Source organism: Narcine bancroftii, chromosome 9 (assembly GCF_036971445.1).
Source record: "Narcine bancroftii isolate sNarBan1 chromosome 9, sNarBan1.hap1, whole genome shotgun sequence".
Classification (NCBI taxonomy): Eukaryota; Metazoa; Chordata; class Chondrichthyes; order Torpediniformes; family Narcinidae; genus Narcine; species Narcine bancroftii.
In genome coordinates this window covers 108,487,621-108,509,467 of record NC_091477.1, presented here as the reverse complement: position 1 = coordinate 108,509,467, position 21,847 = coordinate 108,487,621, and the positions used below count along the sequence as shown (strand labels likewise).

The 21,847-nt window shown below is 40.2% G+C and overlaps 1 protein-coding gene across 7 annotated transcripts in view; it reads left to right on the top strand.

Moving 5' to 3' along the window:
- The first annotated feature begins 5,888 nt into the window (after positions 1–5,888).
- Positions 5,889–21,847, top strand: part of LOC138742607 (disks large homolog 1) — a 215,464-nt gene continuing 199,505 nt past the window's right edge. For 6 of the 7 annotated variants that reach the window (XM_069897250.1, XM_069897254.1, XM_069897252.1 and 3 more), the window contains exon 1: positions 5,889–5,973. In XM_069897250.1, the coding sequence (XP_069753351.1) occupies positions 5,968–5,973 (6 nt within the window). In that variant the 5' untranslated portion in view covers positions 5,889–5,967. The remainder of the gene's footprint in view (positions 5,974–21,847) is intronic. The other variant, XM_069897253.1, reaches the window with a different exon arrangement.

Below are 21,847 nucleotides of genomic sequence, written 5' to 3'. Positions count from 1 at the left end.
AATAAGAGGCAGTATCTCAAGAAAGCAGCCTCTCTCTTCAAGGACCCCCACCACCCAGGCCATGCCCTCTTCACCCTGTTACCATGGGGGGGGGGAGAAGGTACTCAGCGGCACAAGGGGAGCTTCTTCTCCACTGCCTGAATGATCAATAAACCAAAGACACTGCCTTACTTTGGTGTTTCGTGCACTATTTTTAATTTATTTTTGTTAGGTGGTTTTATATAAATATTTGCAATGTGATTGCTGCTGGAAAGCAGTGAATTTCATGACTTCTTTGTGACATTAAATTCTGATTCTGAAATCTTTAGTTCTGGAGTAAGGTTCAGGATAGGATTGTTCAAGAGCCCAATAATTGCTGGAGCAAAAAAAAAGCTGTTTTTGAACCTAGAGCCTCCATACTTCAGACGAAGATAAACATGAGATCATTCCTCCAAAAAATTATCAAAATAGTCATTAAAAAGATTAAAATAAATGTTCTTTGGGTGAATTTGTAACGAGTTTGGTGAATTAATGGCACAGTCTCCCAAAATTACAAAAAGGACTGACTGGACTCTTGTAACACATTTTTCTAGCCCTATGATAACCATTCACCTTTGTTATTTTTGTACATTTTAAAATTAATTCACTGCTATTGTAATTTTTTCCATGAGAAACTGGTTTGGCAGCAGCAAGATAGAATCTTGGTGCATGTACGGTTTGTGTTGTGCATTGTGTATGACAACAAATTCATTAACATTAAACGTAGTAATAAATGGGTATCAGTGCAGCGGCATGGTGGCCCAAGGATGAGAACCATTTATTATGAAATGCATACAGGGAGACAAAATGGGCAAGGCTTATCCTGATCTTAAATAGTGGGTTAACGGCAAACATCCTAGCTCGTAAAATGAAGTGTTCTGAGTCAGATTGAGAAGCAGAGAGCATTGGGGATTGATGACATTCTCTTGGCTCCAAACTAGAATGTGAATTAAGGAACTGAAAAAAATTAGGAAGTGAAACATGCAAGGATAAGCACTCGTTAGTGAGGTCTAAATGCAAACGGAGAAACTAAATTTGTAGTAAAATTGTGACAAATGAATTAATGGAGAGTATAGAAGACTGTTTTCTTGATATGTTTTGGAATTCAGGAGGGTGTAGGCTATTTTAAATCCAGTAAAATTATGGAAGCATCTAGTCATGAAGAAGCCTTCAGAAAAATGCAATCATTGTGTGTGTGTGTGTGTGTGTGTGTGTGTGTGTGTGTGTGTGTGTGAGAGAGTAAGTGAGTGACTATAATATGTACATACATTCAGACAAAAATTAAAAGTGTGAAAGTTCATACTGAAATGAGTGATAAATCTGTATTAAAGCAACGATGAATTTATAAGTTGACTTTAGTAGATTGGGGAATGGAATGTGTGCACGCGCGATATATGTACTATTCCAGGCAAAAAATAAAATTTAAATTACTTAAATAATAGCATAGTTTGACCGGAAAAGCTTTCTTGAAAAAGTTACTCCCTAAGACTTTGATATGGAAACTAGGACATAACGTTAAAAAAGAATGAACTTGAACATAAGCCATTGAGTCTGCTCCGCTGTCAAATTGTGGCTGATAGACTTTTCTTTTCAAATCCATTCACCCACAAGACACTAAGACTTGGGAGCTGATCTGAAAGATTTCTGCAGAGATGCTCTTGTAAAAATGAGAAGGAGGAACAGGAATAGACTAACTGACCCTTGGAGATTTTTCTGTCATTCATCAAGATGATGGCAGATCATGAGTTTCAGTGACATTTTCCTGCACTTCTAATTTCTCAAATTTGCATAAAATCCAGAAATCTACACTCCTATGTTTTGAAAGACTTCTGAGCTTCCATGGACCTCTGGTTAAATAATTACACAGATTCAATGTCCTCTGTGTGAACAGGTCTCATCATGAACCAAATCAGTTTCACCTTGTTTTTGAGACACAGATTCCCCATGTTTAATCTACAAAGCAAGGGAAATGTCCACCGTGTCAATGTCTATAAGAATTTTAAGTTTCAATAAAATCATTTTTCTCTCTTCTGAAAAATCAAGACTGGATCAACTGGCACTCCTCATGCAAACCTGCCATCCTGAGAACCATTCTAGTGAATTTTCATTGTGCTACCTCAATGGCTAATATTTCTTGCAAGTTAGGGCGACTCCATGTTCAGCCTCACGGAGTGAGGCTGGTATTAATAAAAGTCAATGTTAATGTTTGCCCAATAGTCCTTTGCACTCAGATTGTCGTCGTCAATGATGTGTGCGAGGATGCCCAGTTCCCTTTCATTGTCATTTTTAAAAAATAATTTTTGATTTTGTGTAGCAAAGTAAATGATCCCACATTTTTCAACATTTTAATCCATCTGCAACATTGTTGTCTAGTTGCTTAATGAAGTTACTTTGCTGGTATACTTCTCTACACCAGTCATTCTCAATCTTTTATTTGGATTTGGACCCCTTAAGACTCTGCTCACAGTTTATGAACCCCCTTTTCCGAGAAGGAGTTGTTTAATTGGTTTCCTCCCTACTTCTCTCCAACTGACTGCATAATTTTAAAAAAATGATTATAGCCTGTGCCCCCCCCCCCCTGCAATGTGCTGTGTTCCCTCGCGGGGGTGGGGGTGGCCCCTGTTAAGAATAGCTCCTCCCTTTTCTTCACATGGTAATCCCATCAGTTTGTTATCACCAGCATCATTGATTATAGATTGTGAAAAGCCTGTGTCCAAGCGCCAATCCCTGCAGTACTGCAGAGGTATAGGTCGCCAACCTGAGAAAGTCCTAATTATTTCTGCTCTTTGCTTACTGTGTTAACTGTTCTTTCTTCGTACGTTAAAAGCTATATATAAATGCATTTTTTTTAAAACCTTGCTTCACTCCTGTGCTTAGTTAGGAAATAATTTTCCATTTCCAGAATGTAAAAGAAGTAAATATTTACGTGCAAAATTTGGGCAAGGATTGTGAAAGGAATTGCACTTATAATTTCATTTTGTTCTTGCATTGCTATTCTGCAACCATCATATTTACAAAGCTAAGGGATTGAAAGCTATCCAAATGTTTGTATCCCAAATTTATTGTGTTTGTGTTGAGTTTGAAATATTGGGCCACTCTTTGTCCCCCATTACCAGGATATGAATTAATTGCAGTTTAAAGTCTATCTAATTAGAAACAGCCAGCACCTCTCTAATTTTGTGCACTGGTTAGCTTTGTAGTCTTGATTTTTATTTCATGAAACAATCTGGAAATGCTGAGAAGGTCAGGGAGTGCATGTAGAAATTATTAATGTTCCTTTGAACTGGAAAACTTCAAAAGAAAGTTGGTTTTAATTTGCTTCGAAAGTGGGCAGAGATGAATAGGACTAATCGGCTGAAGCCAGGGTTGTTGTTATTGATCTGCTGCATTAAGCCATAAATCTGATTGATTTATAAGAGAAAGGGGAAAAAAGGTAAGGGGGTGTGTAAAAACTACTAAATTCTGGTCAGAGCAGTTTGAAAACTGGAACCAAAATGGAATGTTGGTAATGTCCAGTAAGTTGTGTAGTGTTTGAATAAAAAGAAAGCTCGAGCTAAATTTGCAGAAAATACTATCAGAAACACCATTTATTATCATGAGCATGTGGAAGAAGTGCTATAATTGCCTGAGTGGTGAGGGTCCTTAATAATCGAGGCTGCTTTCTTGAGACACCGCCTCTTATAGATGTCCATAATGGAGTGAAGATTAATGCCCATGAAGGCGTTGGCAGAATTCACAATTCGAAATTGTGAGGCTGCCTAGATTCATGTTATAATTTGTAAGTTGAGCAAAGAAACACTTGATGTTTATTAGGTTTGAATCTTCTTCCACATGGAAGGCTGTTGATAAAACCTTTAATAAAATTTGTCGTCGTCTTGTGAATTTTACTTTCTTCTTGGCATTCACTCTATCCACCGTTTCTAGCAGGGTTTCACTTTTGTTTAAATTGCTCCTGAGCTATTATCATTCTTTTTCCATTAACAAACACGAATCTCATAATTCTGTGAACTTAGCCCTGTGAATTATTTACAATTGAATTGTATGTCATAGGGGAATCGATGGTTGTTAACTGCCTCAATTTCAGTCTGAATCCAGCTAAAGAAATTGAACTACTTTAAAGGGAGCAACTCATATTGAGTTCATTTGGAGACGCTAAGGGTACATTTTAAAATGAAAATTGTGTTTTCTGAAGAGATGCCTTCTGGTTCTCCTGGTTTACAGAAGTAACTTGGTAAAAAGCAGTGCCCATCTTCTGCTGCTGAATACATGCTGGCACAGTCTGTTTAGTTCCCTTGACTCCTCAATTCATGAAAGATAAGAGTTTCTGGAAAGCATTTTGTTAAGCAGAAGTTCCTAAATTAGATAAATAAATTGGGAGTAGTGCAGACAGCATAGCGGTTAGTGCAAGTTACAAGGGCCAGTGACCCAGGTTCAAATTTGGCGCTGTCTGTAAGGAGTTTGGCACAAGTCTGTGTGGGTTTTCCCCGGGTGCTCCGGTTTCCTCCCAACATTCAAAAATGTTTCAGGGTTGTAGGTCATTTGAGTGTGATTGGGTGGCACAGGCTATTGGGCCGGAAAGGCCTTTTACCATGCTGTATGTTGAAATTTATTTTAAAAAAATGCTGGAGGAGATGCATGATGGGTGATTCATTGGAATATACAGTAGAAATCAAAAAAATTGGATGCCAGAAATCCAAACCCAAGAATTGTTTTGCATGCAGCAGGCTTTTGTGTGCATGTGAGCGTGCATGTGCACTTGCCACAGATGCAGCGGCATTTTTCATTTGATCAATGAAGCCTGTTTATTTGCTCATGAATAAACTACAAAATTTACTTGTTCATCTCTTCTTTATTCCTCCTTAAATTTGAATTTCCAAAGTACTGCCCGAGAATCCAGAAGATCTGAAAATCCGAGCAGACTCATTCCCTGAGCCTTACGGATTTTCAAACTTCTACCATATTCCTAAATGGGGAGAATTGTATACTGCTTGTTGTAAAGAAAAAGATGCACCCCAAAAGCCATGGCGTTAAAGTGCACATTTGTAAATCAAGGGACTACAGGAGACCATTTAGTATTATTCCCTACTTCATTGTGTATATACATTGACAGGAGACTTATTGTACTCTTGGTAAAGTTGTAAGACGTGAAGCAGAATTCATTAATGTTTTGATGGTTTTTCCTTGGTTACTGAATGTTTATGGATTTGATTAAAACACACCTGGATGTATGGAACAATTTTGTGCCATAATTGTAATATGTCATCATATTCATATATGTTGATTTTTTTTGTCCTTGTTAAATGTTAAGAAAATACCCTCATTTTTATAGTTTTCCCTGTAGGAGTACTAATATATATCTGGTCATATGACTGCAATAAATATGGAACTCGTGCATATACTGGAATCAGCATTTCAAGAACTGTGTTGGTGTTTATAAAGCTACAGTTTATGATTGAAATCATGAAAACTTTCATTTAGTTAAAAAAAAACCACAAGACCAGGCAGTACTCAAATTTGGCATTATCTATCAGCAGAGGTTGTTCAGGTCACAGATCTTTTATCAGAATTTGAGTTATTTGCAACCTAATTAAAAATTTCCCTCAGTTACCTGGGAAAATGAAACAGTACTTTGTAAATTAGTTCCATTAAATGTTGACCTAAACCTATTTTGTGAAATGGAAGTTCATGATCTAGATTTTAGTTTTGATTTTGACAATGTGATGAATGAATTTGACATGGTTTCAATATCTTTGTTAATGTCTCATGTTTCTTCAAATCAATTTTTTACAGAAGTATCGTTATCAAGATGGCGATGGATCGCCACAAGAACACGGCTCTCCGCAGATTAGCAATGACGTGAAGTGCCCGGAACTTGTACACGTGTCAGAGAAGAACCTCTCTGAGATTGAGAACATTCATGGTTTTGTTTCTCAGTCACACATATCTCCAATGAAGGTAAGACATCATTGTGGCAATTATTTCCAGGTTATCTAATATTTAACATTCAATTAACAGACTAACATTCTTTAGCTTTTTCACAATGTGCTGTATGTTTAGTTTACGGTTGAAATTTTAATGTAAAAGCTTTATTTATACCCTGACCACAAGAAAATATTAGATTATCACCTTCACAATTTTTTTTTAAAGTACCTTTTAAAGTTTTTAGAATCTGACGCTGAGAGGTAACATTGAAATTATTGGAAGCATGTTGGACTCGTTCCTGAAATGCACCTCATGTTATTGTAGTGAAATTGCAGAATTTATATAACATAAAACTTGTATTGTTCATAATTTTACAATGGGGTTTGGTCCAGAGTGAAAGAGTCACTTGTCTGACTTTGCAGAGCCAACTTTTACCTTTGCATTTGAGATTGTTAGAAAATTAGTGGATGAGGTAATACAGTAAATTCTGTTATTTAAGCACCTTAAGATTTGTTTGTCTCTTAAGGTATTTGTAATAGAAGTTGTTGGATTCTTATATCGCATTGATATGATGTAGGAAGTTGTATAAAATATTATTTTAAAATGTTGCCAGTGATGAGAGAAGTTGTTTGAAAAATTGTTTACTGTCTACAGCCATGTATTGCAGAATGAATCAACCAATTTTTAATCTGTTTTGCAACTCACTGATTTGCCTCTCAAAGTAAATTTTGAATCCCTAGTTGAGATTTATGGACGTTTCTTTGCATCTTTCTTTCAAGTTGAGGCATTGAATCCTTCTTTTCATAATTCACTTTTCTAACATCTGGACAGCAACGCGCCTTTAGAAATTAATATTACATGGGGTGCCTGCACCAAACATCACAGACTCAAAGGTGTTGATTTGAATATTTTAAAGTTTATACACAGACACTTTCTGTGGTTTCCTGTGTTGAAGATTGAAGAATTAAAAACAAGTTGGGCATGTTTTTTCACAGTACATTTTCACCTTCCTTAATACTGTTTAATGCATCATATTTCATGACCGATAACTGCTTCCATCAATCTCAGTTTCTGACTAGTAGAGTGATGCTTGATTGTTGATCCATCTATTTCTCTTCAACTTCTGGCCTGAGGTATCTATATTGAATGATGTTTTCAAATTCTGTGTCCGATTTGAGCTCCAAGTTGTGATGTGGTTTTTTTCCAGGTAGAACTGTTTCCAGATCATCCTGCAGATGCATGTATTGACATTGTTAATCTGTAACAATGAATGTATTGCAACAAACAAATTGCTGGAGGAACTCAGCATCTGTGGAGGCAGGGATGGTTAACTTTTCAGTCTGAGATTCTGCAGTAGGGCTGAGAGTGCAGAGAAGAGAAAATCAGCATAAAGATGTAAATGGATGAGGCAGTGGCCACCAAACAATAGGTGGAACCAGGTGAGGAGAGGTATGATAGGGAGGTGGGGAAAAGGAGTGGAGTTGGGAGATAGCTGCTTGTGGGTGATAGAGACAGCTAAGGAGAGAAAAACATCTCTTGGTGTAGTTCCTCCAGCAGATTTTGTTTTGCTCTGGTTTGCAGCATCTGTGCTCTTTTGAGTCCGCAATGAATGTGAGAGTTGACTGGCGAATTTGCAGCATGCTACTTCCAATTGCACATAACTTTTGAACAAGTTGAATAGCCACCCTTGTTTCAAGTTGCATTTGCCCCATCTTATTGCTCAGGATAATGTTGTTATGACATTTGATGAATGCTATGTAGGTACAAGAATATTCTCTAATTGAATTTAATGTAACAAAAATCAGAAAATTGCATTCTTTAAATTGATACCTGTACATGTTTGAAAACGCATTCAAGGAAAATTAAAACCTTAATTTGTATTCTTGTGCACCTTTTGTATATAGAACCTTTGACGCAGCCCTGAGAGGGGAATTTTGTGTTTTGCTTCATTTATTTTGCTTTGGAATGGAATTGTGTGGTTTTCCCATAAATAGCAACAAATATATTTGAATATCAATGCACTACATAGTTTAGTCATTAGTGTCATGGATGATTTTGGTGATATTTTGTCTTGGGAATGTAATTGCTTTTGAATGGAAGTTAAACTTAAATGTTTAAACTTGCTCTATGCCACTTTCTTGTGACAAAAGGCAAATGTATTGTGACTGCTGAGACCTTTTTTTGAATTATAACTAATCCTTTTCACTAGGCTGAATTATTTTTTTATATATAAATTAAGTCACAAAGCAGCTTTTGGCACCTGCTGTTTCTCATTGAATTGGTGATTAAAAATGTAGACTTCTGTCGAAGGATGACCAACCTGTACCAAATTTCAAGAATAATTGCATAACCATTCAGAAAATTTTTTGAATGGAACACGATTCTTGTTTTGAGCAGCCACAACTTCCAATCTGTTTCAGAAATCAATTAATGAAAAGACTTCAGGTAAACAGAGAAAAAAAATCAATGTATCATGAACTTGAATGTTGGAGAAATTGTCATAGATCCAAGTTTTATTTTTGCAGTAGAAGGGAGTTAATACTTAATTGCCTTTAAGGATCCTGGAGGCATAATGGAACTTCTGTCGATATTTTAACGTGGCTCCTTCTAACAGGACGAATGACATCTATCTCATCTAAGTATTAACTAAGTTCTTCTTCAAACATCTAAAAAAAAATGAAACAACTTTTCAACATCCTGTAGCAGAATCATGTAGAAAGTTGGGTGGAAAATTGGCAGAGAAATTTAATCTCAAGTGCCAAGCGATAGATTTTGAAAAGTCAAATTGGTGTCGGGCATCTATAATCAATATAGTAAGGTAATAAGAATGTGATGAAGGGAAGCTCTTGCAGTTCAAGTCCATATTTCTCTGAAAATGTCATGAAGGATGGATGAGATGGTGAAGAAGGTATATAGGATGCTTGCCTTCATTGGTTGGGGAACAGAATGTACAAGTTGGGAGGTTAGTTTGCAAATCTACAAAACACTGGATGTACAGTACTTATGTAAAAACACAATGCTGGTGAAACTCAGCAGGTCAAACAGTGTCTGTTATATAGAAAGGTAAAAAATGCATAAACCGACTTTTGCTGGATTAAACAAGGGCAGGCCGCCCCAGCCCCACAGTCCCACAGGGAGACATGAAAGCAGTGGTGAACCAAACGGAGCAGTCGGTGGCTGTAACTCTCACGACTAATATTGTTGCACCCACCGGCGTTAGTCGCTGTGAAGGAGCACAGTTGAATGGGAGCGTGGATTGTAGGAACATTGATATATCGTATAAGGTCACTACTAATGCAGTTCAGACTTAGAACAATAGTGATTATGGATAGGAGGGAATCTCTACAAGTTTAAAGGTTAGCAAATTTTCAGCATTATCAATAAATTTAAAAATGGGACTGTAAAAGCTTTCTTTCAAACCACAACATCAAGTAAAAATTAACGCAACGTTCCAGACACTTAAAACTGTCAGACAGCTGCCCCTGCCCGGATTTTGCTCTGCGGCCTCGCTCCCCACTTCAGACCTTTCAGGTGGCAGAAGTAAACAACATGATGCTATTTTCAGTGGCTGGGAAGAGTGGATTGAAAGGTTACAGATTAAGCTCATGAGAGAAAGGGTTAAAGTGGAGGGGTTGAGGGGAGGAGTGAAGTATGGGCTAATTTTCTGTACAGAGGTTGATTAAAATGTGAAATTCTTGAAGCAGTTCTTGAAATAGTCTTAACTTTGAAAGATAATTTGGCGATTGAACAGTTTTACATTAACCAGTGAGTGGAATTAAGACTAAATGTCTCATGAAATTGGTGTGGATAATCAAATGAGTGGGATGCTTCTTTGTAGGGGGAAGAACATAGGAAGCTGGAGCAGGAGTAGGCCATCAGGCCCAATGTGACTGCGCAACCATTTAATGAGATTATGGCTGATCTTCTACCTTGAGACCATTATTTAGGTTTCTGTAATATATAGAAATCCATCAATCTCTGCAACAATTGAACCTCCAGGATAGAAAATTCCCCAAGTTCAAAAAGTGGATTATCCCTTTGTCTGATATGATAGCTTCTGATTCTAGCATCGTCCAAGGAAACCTCATCCCTGCAACCAAGCTAATGAGCTCAGCATGTTTCAATGAGATTTCTCCTTAATTTAAACATTTTACATTATATTGTCCTTTTTTTTTAGTTAACACAAAACTGAAGGTACTGTATCACCAAGCCCCTAGATATTTGATTGCAGTAAGACATCTTTATTCTTGTAAATTCCAATTATTCTGCAAAGGCCAATATATTATTTGCCTTCCTAATCACTTAGCAACAGTCATACATATAATTTCCCAATTGTTCAGTTACTGTACCAACATGAAGAAAGCAGGTTCAAATTCCAGCTGAGAAACTCAACATTGTCTCGCTGTTTATTTTGACATGCACTGAAAGTCTGACCTCGGAAAATGAAGGATTATTGTTTGCATCCAGCTGTAATTCCCCTCAGATTTCAGAGTTCTTTATCTGATGTGAGTTTCACTTGGCAAGCAGTTTTAATTAATGATGTTATTTTGTTTCTGTGGTGAATTTTGTAAAATTCTGATAAATTGATATCCATAATATACCCTCCCATTTTACTACTTCAAATCGCTCCTCTCCCCACCACCAAATAACTTAATGTTAATTAAGAGTGAATAATAAAGACTTTATTGCCTGTGCTGTTAACATCATGAAAACTTTGGGGGGAAAAAATAGCCTGATTTCACAGGAAATGAATCGTGAACACATTATTATATAGCTATCAAAATATTTATATATATAAAATATAGATATAATATATGAATGAATATATATATAAAAATATATATGAATATATATGTAGATATGTGAATATATATGTGTGTGTGTGAATATATATGTGTGTGTGAATATATATAGATATGTGAATATATGTATGTGTGTGTATACATACACACATATATATATGTATATGTGTATATATATATATGTGTGTGTGTGTGTATGTATATATATATATATATATATGTGTGTGTGTGTATATGTGTGTGTGTATGTGTGTAGAGAGAGAGAGAGAGAGAAATATAAATATATAGTAGGTGTTTATATGGTCTGGAAGGCTGGCGGCAAAAGTCTGCATGCCAAACTGCATGAGTTTTTCAAGCTCTGCTGGGACCAAGGAAAGCTGCCTCAGGACCTTCGTGATGCCATAATCATCACCCTGTACAAAAACAAAGGCGAGAAATCAGACTGCTCAAACTACAGGGGAATCACGCTGCTCTCCATTGCAGGCAAAATCTTCGCTAGGATTCTCCTAAATAGAATAATACCTAGTGTCACCGAGAATGCTCTCCCAGAATCACAGTGTGGCTTTCGTGCAAACAGAGGCAAACAGACAGCTCCAAGAAAAGTGCAGAGAACAAAACAAAGGACTCTACATCACCTTTGTTGACCTCATCAAAGCCTTCAACACCGTGAGTAGGAAAGGGCTTTGGCAAATACTAGAGCGCCTCGGATGGCCCCCCAAAGTTCCTCAACATGGTTATCCAACTGCACGAAAACCAACAAGGTCGGGTCAGATACAGCAATGAGCTCTCTGAACCCTTCTCCATTAACAATGGCGTGAAGCAAGGCTGCGTTCTTGCACCAACCCTCTTTTCAATCTTCTTCAGCATGATGCTGAAACAAGCCATGAAAGACCTCAACAATGAAGACGCTGTTTACATCCGGTACCGCACGGATGGCAGTCTCTTCAATCTGAGGCACCTGCAAGCTCACACCAAGACACAAAAGCAACTTGTCCGTGAACTACTCTTTGCAGACGATGCTGCTTTAGTTGCCCATTCAGAGCCAGCTCTTCAGCGCTTGACGTCCTGTTTTGCGGAAACTGCCAAAATGTTTGGCCTGGAAGTCAGCCTGAAGAAAACTGAGGACCTACATCAGCCAGCTCCCCACCATGACTACCAGCCCCCCCAGATCTCCATCGGGCACACAAAACTCAAAACGGTCAACCAGTTTACCTATCATCGGATTCAAGGATCGACAACGAGATAGACAACAGACTCGCCAAGGCAAATAACGCCTTTGGAAGACTACACAAAAGAGTCTGGAAAAACAACCAACTGAAAAACCTCACAAAGATTAGCGTATACAGAGCCGTTGTCATACCCACACTCCTGTTCGGCTCCAAATCATGGGTCCTCTACCGGCATCACCTACGGCTCCTAGAACGCTTCCACCAGCGTTGTCTCCGCTCCATCCTCAACATTCATTGGAGCGACTTCATCACCAACATCGAAGTACTCGAGATGGCTGAGGCCGACAGCATCGAAACCACGCTGCTGAAGATCCAACTGCGCTGGGTAGGTCACATCTCCAGAATGGAGGACCATCGCCTTTCCAAGATCGTGTTATATGGCGAGCTCTCCACTGGCCACCGTGACAGAGGTGCACCAAAGAAGAGGTACAAGGACTGCCTAAAGAAATCTCTTGGTGCCTGCCACATTGACCACCGCCAGTGGGCTGATATCGCCTCAAACCGTGCATCTTGGCGCCTCACAGTTCGGCAGGCAGGAACCTCCTTTGAAGAAGACTGCAGAGCCCACCTCACTGTCAAAAGACAAAGGAGGAAAAACCCAACACCAAACCTCAACCAACCAATTTTCCCTTGCAACCGCTACAACCGTGTCTGCCTGTCCCACATCGGACTTGTCAGCCACAAACGAGCCTGCAGCTGACGTGGACATTACCCCTCCATAAATCTTCGTCCGCAAAGCCAAGCCAAAGAAGAAGAAGATATGGAATGGGTCTGCTTCTGTGCAGTAATGTTCTATGATTAACCAACAACCGACGCTGTCTGTAAGGAGTTTGTATGTTCTCCCTGTGTCTATGTGGGTTTCCTCCAAATGCTTTGGTTTTCTCCCACATTCTAAAACGTTTAGGAGTTATAGATGAATTGGGTGACATAAGATCGAGGGCTGGAAGGGCCTGTTACCATGCTGCATGTCTAAACTTTTTAAAAATACAAAAACTTTAAAAAAAAGTCACCGGAGATTAATATAAAATGTAAGAGGTAAGCCCATGAAAACTGACCTAGTTGAAAAAGGGTTTTGTTAACCCTTCCAACTGAAGTTTCAGTAGAATGTTTTGATTAGCAATTCACTTTGGCGCATCCAGTACATTCTAGAAAATTAGGATCCTTACACTCTCAGTACTTAACTCTTTCTTGAAATTAGTTTTATTTGCCTCACACTGAATTGCATTCTACTTGCTTCCTTCATACAGTGTTTTTTAATGTTATGAATCTATGGAAGTTGCATATAATACTCATTTTCTAATGCCTTTCTCCCTTCCAAATTTCACCTTAATTTTAAGCATTTAATTTACTTCCTGAAACCAGCTAGTTTTTTAGGGAATACAGAGTGGTTCCATGCAAAGACAATTCTTGACATGTATGCATAGGTTTTGACAGAGTATGTGTAGGGTAGCTTGGTGTGAGACTTGGAACTGAGATGACAATGCTTTTAATTTTGTGAGTTAGATCAAGGTGGATAGAAAATGTTTCGAAGGATATGGACCGAATGAAGACAAATGGGTCTAATTTGATTGGCATGGACTAATTGGGGTGAAAGGCCTTTTACCATGCTGTAGGATTCTGACTCAAAGATGGAAATAATGAGAAATCACTAGCCTAAAATGCAAAAGCCTGTTCTCATTTGTTTTTGTTTACATACAAAAATGTATTACGATGCAAAATCACGAGCAATGCTGACTTTTCGATCAGTTAGATTAGAAGAATATTCAGTGGAGCAACATAAACTGGATGGTGCAAGTTAGCATATTCAGCTCAATGCAAAATTATACAGAGAAGCAGGACAGACAAGCGAAAAATATAGCTTGTGTGATCAAATCCTAGATATGAAACTTCTGTGCTCCTGGATTATTTAAGAATGATACTAAGCATCCAGGTAAAAATGAGCAAGTTTGGAATCCCTAAACTTTCTGTGTAGTCGCTTGTTGAACCAGTGTAATTTGAGGATAGAGCTTAACTGCTGCTTGATTCCTGAATGTTGTGCCAAAATTAGTTTTCTTTGATAATGAAGCCTCGTTAACCTTTTTGTTGATTATGCCACATAACCTGGAATGACTGAGAACTGCTTTTTTTTTAAAAGTGAAATTTTTCTGGTTTTAAGCAGTTTCTGATGAAGTATTTCAATGAAATCTTAACCAATTGTTTATGAGATCAGGCTTTGTTCCCATGTTACACCAGAGCATTTACGTCAGTAAATGTACGTGATGTTAATGCCTTTGGATTTTATTTCAAGTTCAGGTCTCTGAAACTTGCTGTTTGAAAATGTAGCTCAACAACTGACCTAGTTGAAAAAGGGTTTTGTTAACCCTTCCAACTGAAGTTTCAGTAGAATGTTTTGATTAGCAATTCACTTTGGCGCATCCAGTAAATTCTAGAAAATTAGGATCCTTAACTCATCATTTTTCCTGCCATCATAATTATAATCCCACTTAATGTAACAGCCAATGAAGCTTTTTTTTAAGGGAATAGCAGTGTCCTTGTGGAGAGGATGAGTATGAAAGTGCCTTATAGCATCTCTAGCTGAGAAAGTAATGACTGGATGTGTTTCCTGTTCTCTTCAGGAATAAATATACTATAGCTACACTTTAACTGCATATTGGTACATTCACCCAATGTTTAGCAGAATGAAGAACCATCTAAGATTGTGTGTTGTTATTTATTTTGAACACTATAATTTAAAATGAAGTGACGACTGGCAGCAACAAGCTGCTGGAAGAATTTGTATGAAGTTTGTATCCAGTAATACCAGCAAATGATTGGGGATCCTGTGCCAATATTGCTTCAATCAATGAGCATTAATTAGATTAGTGTCTGTTTTTGATTTTCAACAGTCAACTTCATTGAGTGAATGGCTGCCATTAAATTGGAACTATGTTTCCCAGTTTGTGAATTACATTGACTTTAATGGACAAAGCTGTTGGGTTTAAAAAAATACACCCACATTCATTTAAACTGCTGTTTTCGATGTCATAACAAACTCATTTTTACTCTCTACTTGTCACTTTAATTGTGCTTTATGTTTTCTCACCAAAATGGCCTTAATTCGCCTTGAATTGAATTAAACAAAACAGTTTATTGTTACGTGCACTGAGATGTCAGGCAAGTCAACACATGCTAAAAGTAAAACATGAAAATCTGTCAACACAATAGTTGAAGTAAAAACACAATGCTGGAGAAACTCAGCAGGTTAAGCAGTGTCCTTTATAAAGCAAAGGTAAAAAATACATAGCTGATTTCAGGCTTGAGCCCTTCTTCAAGGTACGGGAAAATGTCAGCAGGCGTCTGAACAAAAGAGTAGGAGGGGAGGTGTGATCACAAAAGCAGGAGTGATGGGTGGAGAAGGGAGGGAGGCAACAGCAACGATAAAGGGGAGGAAGGGTGGCTAGGTGAATAGAGAGGGAAGGGGCAGAGGAGAGTTGGGGGGGGTGGGAGAGGGAGGGGGGGGGGGTGGGAGAGGGAAGTGGGGAAGAAGAGAATAAGCTAGCAGAAACTAGAAAATTCGATGTTAATGCCTTCTGGCTGGACAATACCCTGTTGGAAAATTAGGTGTTGTTCCTCCCATTTGTGGATGGTCTCGGTGGGAGAGTACATGAGGCCATGAACAGACATGTGAATAGGGGAGTGTGACACAGAACTGAAATGGTTGGCTGCTGGGAGGTCTCTGGCGCATTCAGAGCGAAGTTGCTCAGTCAAGTGATCTCCGCCCAGTCTTTCCAATGTAGAGAAGGCCACATGTGCAAGTAGATCAGTGCAAAATAAAATGAAAGTGCAGTGTATAATGTTGCAGAGAAAAAGTTCAGTTTAAGACAGTTCAAGGACAGCATAATTTTACTAGTGTGAGGTCTGCTCAATATCCTGACCCTCAGGAAGCAACTGTCCATGAATATGGAGATGTTTCCAAATTTGTGTCTCTGCAATCCGGTAGAAGGAAAGAGAAGAGAGCGTGACCAGGGTGGGATGGATCTTTTAATATTTTGGTTGCTTTTCTGAGGCAGTGGGAAATCTAGACAGCTGATAAGGGGAGGTTGATTTGCATAATGGCCTAAAATGAGCTTGTACCTCCTCAATTTTTGGCACTCTGGGTAGAGCTGATTTCCTATACCAAGCTTTAATGCATCTGGAGAAGATACTTTCTATGGTTCATCTCGAAAAAACACAATGCTGGAGAAACTCAGCTGGTCAAACAGTGTACTTTATGTAGCATAGGCCTACCTTGATGAAGGGATCAAGCCCGAAATGTTGGTAATGTATCTTTATCTTTGCTATATAAAGTAGTGCTTGACCAGCTGAGTTTCTCCAGCATTATTTCAGGTTTGCCATCTGCATTGCTCTTGAGTCTGGACTGTGGGCCAGGTATGTAGCTGGAGCTGTGGGGTGGGGGTTGGGGGGCAGAGTCTAGAACACCAGGCCGGAGCCAGGGTCTGGAATGCTTGTCCATAACCTTTGTCCTTTAAATCACCAGGGTCATTGGAAACATTATTATACTACCGGTGATGAATTTTTTATTAGCAAAAAGGTAAATAAATTTTGATGTCCAGCAGAGTAACATCCAATTGGAAAATCTGCTGCCCTAGGGTAACTGAAGGCCCAAAGATTCTGCTGCCCTAGGGTAACTGAAGGCCCAAAGATTCTGCTGCCCTAGGGTAACTGAAGGCCCAAAGATTCTGCTGCCCTAGGGTAACTGAAGGCCCAAAGATTCTGCTGCCCTAGGGTAACTGAAGGCCCAAAGATTCTGCTGCCCTAGGGTAACTGAAGGCCCAAAGATTCTGCTGCCCTAGGGTAACTGAAGGCCCAAAGATTCTGCTGCCCTAGGGTAACTGAAGGCCCAAAGATTCTGCTGCCCTAGGGTAACTGAAGGCCCAAAGATTCTGCTGCCCTAGGGTAACTGAAGGCCCAAAGATTCTGCTGCCCTAGGGTAACTGAAGGCCCAAAGATTCTGCTGCCCTAGGGTAACTGAAGGCCCAAAGATTCTACTGCCCTAGGGTAACTGAAGGCCCAAAGATTCTGCTGCCCTAGGGTAACTGAAGGCCCAAAGATTCTGCTGCCCTAGGGTAACTGAAGGCCCAAAGATTCTGCTGCCCTAGGGTAACTGAAGGCCCAAAGATTCTGCTGCCCTAGGGTAACTGAAGGCCCAAAGATTCTGCTGCCCTAGGGTAACTGAAGGCCCAAAGATTCTGCTGCCCTAGGGTAACTGAAGGCCCAAAGATTCTGCTGCCCTAGGGTAACTGAAGGCCCAAAGATTCTGCTGCCCTAGGGTAACTGAAGGCCCAAAGATTCTGCTGCCCTAGGGTAACTGAAGGCCCAAAGATTCTGCTGCCCTAGGGTAACTGAAGGCCCAAAGATTCTGCTGCCCTAGGGTAACTGAAGGCCCAAAGATTCTGCTGCCCTAGGGTAACTGAAGGCCCAAAGATTCTGCTGCCCTAGGGTAACTGAAGGCCCAAAGATTCTGCTGCCCTAGGGTAACTGAAGGCCCAAAGATTCTGCTGCCCTAGGGTAACTGAAGGCCCAAAGATTCTGCTGCCCTAGGGTAACTGAAGGCCCAAAGATTCTGCTGCCCTAGGGTAACTGAAGGCCCAAAGATTCTGCTGCCCTAGGGTAACTGAAGGCCCAAAGATTCTGCTGCCCTAGGGTAACTGAAGGCCCAAAGATTCTGCATTTACTGTATGTTAAATTTCATGGTTCTCCTCTTTTATCCGGAACAGTATTTTGAATCACTCACCTTTCGGTGCATCGAAGTAAACTGGTACAAGAGAATTTACTTGTTGTCATGCAACAGAAGGTTATCAGTGCTGGAACTGGCAAATTTATTAAGATTTGGTTTTTTTTTTCCAGCATTTTAAGAATACATTAAGCAAGACAAGAATCTGTTATGAGAGGTGGTCATTGGAGAAAAATGAGGTTGCAGGGTGCCAGGTGAACAGTTGCACAGTCCAGATGGCAACAGAAATAATTCAACGGCATATCCACCCTGAGGACTGGAGCCAAATCCAACATGCTTGCTCCAGATAAACATCCTGGTCCTCTGATTCATGTTTCACATGATTAATTTATCTTCCTCTCTTAATTAAAAACATTTTTTTTTTGCCATTACCCCCCCCCTCCACCTCCCCTACTCCTCTCTCCCACCCTTCACCAGTCAGAAATATTATAACAGCAAACTGGAGGGTCTGGCAGCTTCGTTGTGAGAAATGATTAGACAATGTTTCGGGTCAGGATGCTTTATTGAGACGAAAGTGGGGAGGAAATTATGAGGGGGATAGACGGAATAAATGTAGATATAGGCTTTTTTCCACTAGGTGAGATAGGTAGGTAGGAGAGATACAAACTAGAGGACATGGGTTAAAAATGAAGGGGGAAAATGAGGGGGAACTTCTTCACAGAGAGTGGTGGGAGTGTGGAACAAGCTGCCAGCTGAGGTGAATGCGGACTCAATTTTAACATTTAAGGGGAATTTGGACAGGTACATGGATGGGAGAGGCATGGAGGGCTGTGGATTGGGTGCAGGTGAGTGGGACTAGGCAAAACAAAATGGTTCAGCATGGACTAGAGAATCAAAGGACAAAATGGTTCAGCACGGACTAGAAGGATCAAAGGAGCCTGCTTTTCTGTCTTGTAGTGTTCTGTGGTTCTTGGAGAGATATCAAGCATGAAAAGGGAAAGGATGGGGAGGGGCAACAAGATGTGAACAAATAGAGGTGGAGAGACAGGGAGGGGAGGAGAGAAAAATGAGAACAAGAGCAGTCAAAGGTCAAACCTCTCTCTGACTTTCCCCCCCCCCCCCAAAAGAGGTCAACCACCCAGCATCTCTCCATAGATAGCGCCTGACCACTAAGTCCCCACATTGTTAGTTTGTGATTTCAGCATCTGATGCTGCGTGAGACCTTGGGCAGACATGTCAGCAAGGGATTGGGGCATGGAATTAAAATGAATAGTCGCTAGTAGATCCCCACTATTGCAACAGTCAGAGAGCGTAGGTGCTCAACGAAGTGATCTCTCAGTTTCTGTCCAGTCTTTCTGATGTAGAGTAGGCCACAACGGGAGCACTAGATGCAGTAAAGTCTTGCTTCTCTTGGAACGTTTGGGGCCTAGAATGGTGGGGAGGGAGGAGATGTGGGGGAAAGACCAGTTTTTTTTTCACTGTCACAATTGGGTACCAAAGATGCGATTGGTGGGAAGGGAGTGGACGAGGTAATCACGGAAGGAGCAGTCCCTGCGGAAGGCAGAGAGGAGTACTCATGAAACCACCCACAAATTGGAGGAATACCAAAATGTATTCCAAATGGACACCCTCCAACCAGATGGTTTCCGTTGCACCCCCCCATCCCCCTGTCTCTCCCCCTCCCCTGCCCTTTTGTCTCCTTTCCTCTAACTCTGTCTCTCTCTCTCTCTTTCCCTACCCTTTTGTTTCCTCCAGCTCTGCATTCACAGACCCACCCCCCTCCCCCAATCAATTTTCACATTTCCTCTGCTGTCCTACAATCTGTGTCCAATTTTGGCACTTTGCCTGTTGGCTTGTGCTGCTCCCCCTACCCTTTCTTCCCTCCTCCTGTGGCCTTTTTATTCAGACACCTGCTTACTTTCTGCTCAGACCCTGAAGAAGGGTTCAGGCCAGAACTGTTTGTTTTAGATCTTTACCTCCTCTGGACGCTGCATGACCTGCTGGGTTCCTCCAGCATTTTGGTATTTTTAATGCAATCACAGTGTTTACAGACTTTTGTGTTTCACTCCAAAGGAAACATTACAAGCTTCAGATTAACGGAAATTTCTTCAGGAATAACATGACAGCCTTGTGAAACTTCATTGATATCAACTTGGGCTGACATGAGGTTTACATTAGGTTTAATGAAACCTAATTGTACTGTGCCCTGATGCTTGTACATGACGGAGAGGGTGAAGAATTTCAGTGCCTCCATGCACAGTTGACCAGTGGTAAATTGCATCATTAATAATTATTTTTGTTCAATTTTACTTATTATCCAGTCCACAGTGCAGAACAGTGCAAAACACCACACACACAACACACATACAAACAAATAATATACATGTGCAGTACATATACTGAAATAAATAGTATTCATAAATACTGCAGTCGTCACGGAGAGTTGTTTTAACAGTCCTTGGCAGTCTCATTGTCTGTGGGAAGAAGCTGTTCCTCAACTTGTTGTTGGTTCTGGCTCTGATACTTCTGCATCTTTTCCCCGATGGGAGTAATTAGATAATGTTGGGTGGAAGGAGTCCTCCCCAGATTTTGCGAGCTCTCTTTAAACAACTTTCCTGCTAAATCACATTGGTGGGGGTGATGGGGGAGAAGAAGGAGACCCCAGTGATCCTCTCCGTCACTTTTATGGTCTTGTGCATTGACCTCCATTCTCATGCTCCACAGTTGTACCACACTGTGATGCAGCTGGCCAGGACACTCTTAATGGAGCTCCTTTAGAAAGTTGACAGAATGGTGGCTGGTAGCCTTGCCAGCTTCAGCTTTTTAAGGAAGTGCAGTCACTGCTATGCCTTCCTGACAAGTGAGGAGATGTGTGCCCAAGTTAGGTCACTTCTTCAGTGGACTCCGAGGAACTTGGTGCTCCCTACTCGACTGAGCTATTATAATGTCATGGAGGGTGGTCGTCCCTGGTCCTCCTGATCCACAATCATCTCCTTTGTGTTGACTCAAGTTATTATTCTCGTACCAGTTCACAAGACTTTCACCTCATTGTTGCTGATGAAACCAGCTACAGTTGTGTCATCTGCAAATCTGATTGCTTGTGTTGTAGTAGCATGAACAGCAACAGACTGAGCCCACGGTGTGATGGTGCTCAACATTCTACTGCTGACGTGGACAGACTGGTCTTTCTGTTAGGCAGCCCAGAGTCCAGTTACAGAGAGGGTTGTTGAATTCCAGCGAGGACAGTTTTTCCACCAACAACTGGGGTATGAACATGTGTTATTTTGGTGGTAGAACATTTTTTTCAAGTTGTTTAAAATGTTCTTTATCTTCTCCATGTCCCCCCCCCGCCACCCAAAAAAAAACTGGTAAAAAGCTTTGCAAATGAGGTCTTCTGAACACTCGATTTATCTTTTAACAAAACTACTTTTGTTGATCTGTGAGAGTGAAATCTGGAAAAGATTAATGACTGGTTTGCAGTTCGATTCTTTCAACAGTAGATGTCAGCCTCGTGCATTGAGGAAAATCTTGGTTTGGATGAGAAAACAGTTGGTGCCTTGTTATTCTTTCATGATCCTGCAGTAATACTCTTGTGTGATGGGCCAAAGGTATTTAGATCCAGGCCAGATGAATAACATGAAACAAATCTGTTCAATTCTTAGTTCCTTGAAATTCTTTTGTATGCTCTGGACCCACATGGTAGAAACGGTTGGAAATATGTAATTGATAATTTGTGTTATCCTCAACTAGTCCACGATTATTACAGCTAATATAACCTTGCTTGTTCCACCAAAAGGTTGCCACTTCTCCTGGATTACTTATGCAAGATAAAATACTGAGAAATAACAGAAAATACTGGAATGACACGTCTACTCAACTGTTCAAAAGACAAAACAGCATGCACTCCTTTCCACTGAGGGGGAGTAATTTTACTCTGAACTTGTGGCATAATAGCACAGCTAGTTTTGCTTCTTCACAGCTCCAGAGTCATGGGTTTGATCTGGATTTTGGGGGTCTGTGTGTGAAGTCTGCACTTCTTCCCTTGTTGATTCCTACTTTGTACTTTGACTTTCTTCTATATCCCAAAGAATTGCTGGTAAATGAATTGGCAAATATAATGATGCACCTTATTGCAGGAATTGGCAGAAGGGAATGAGAGAGAA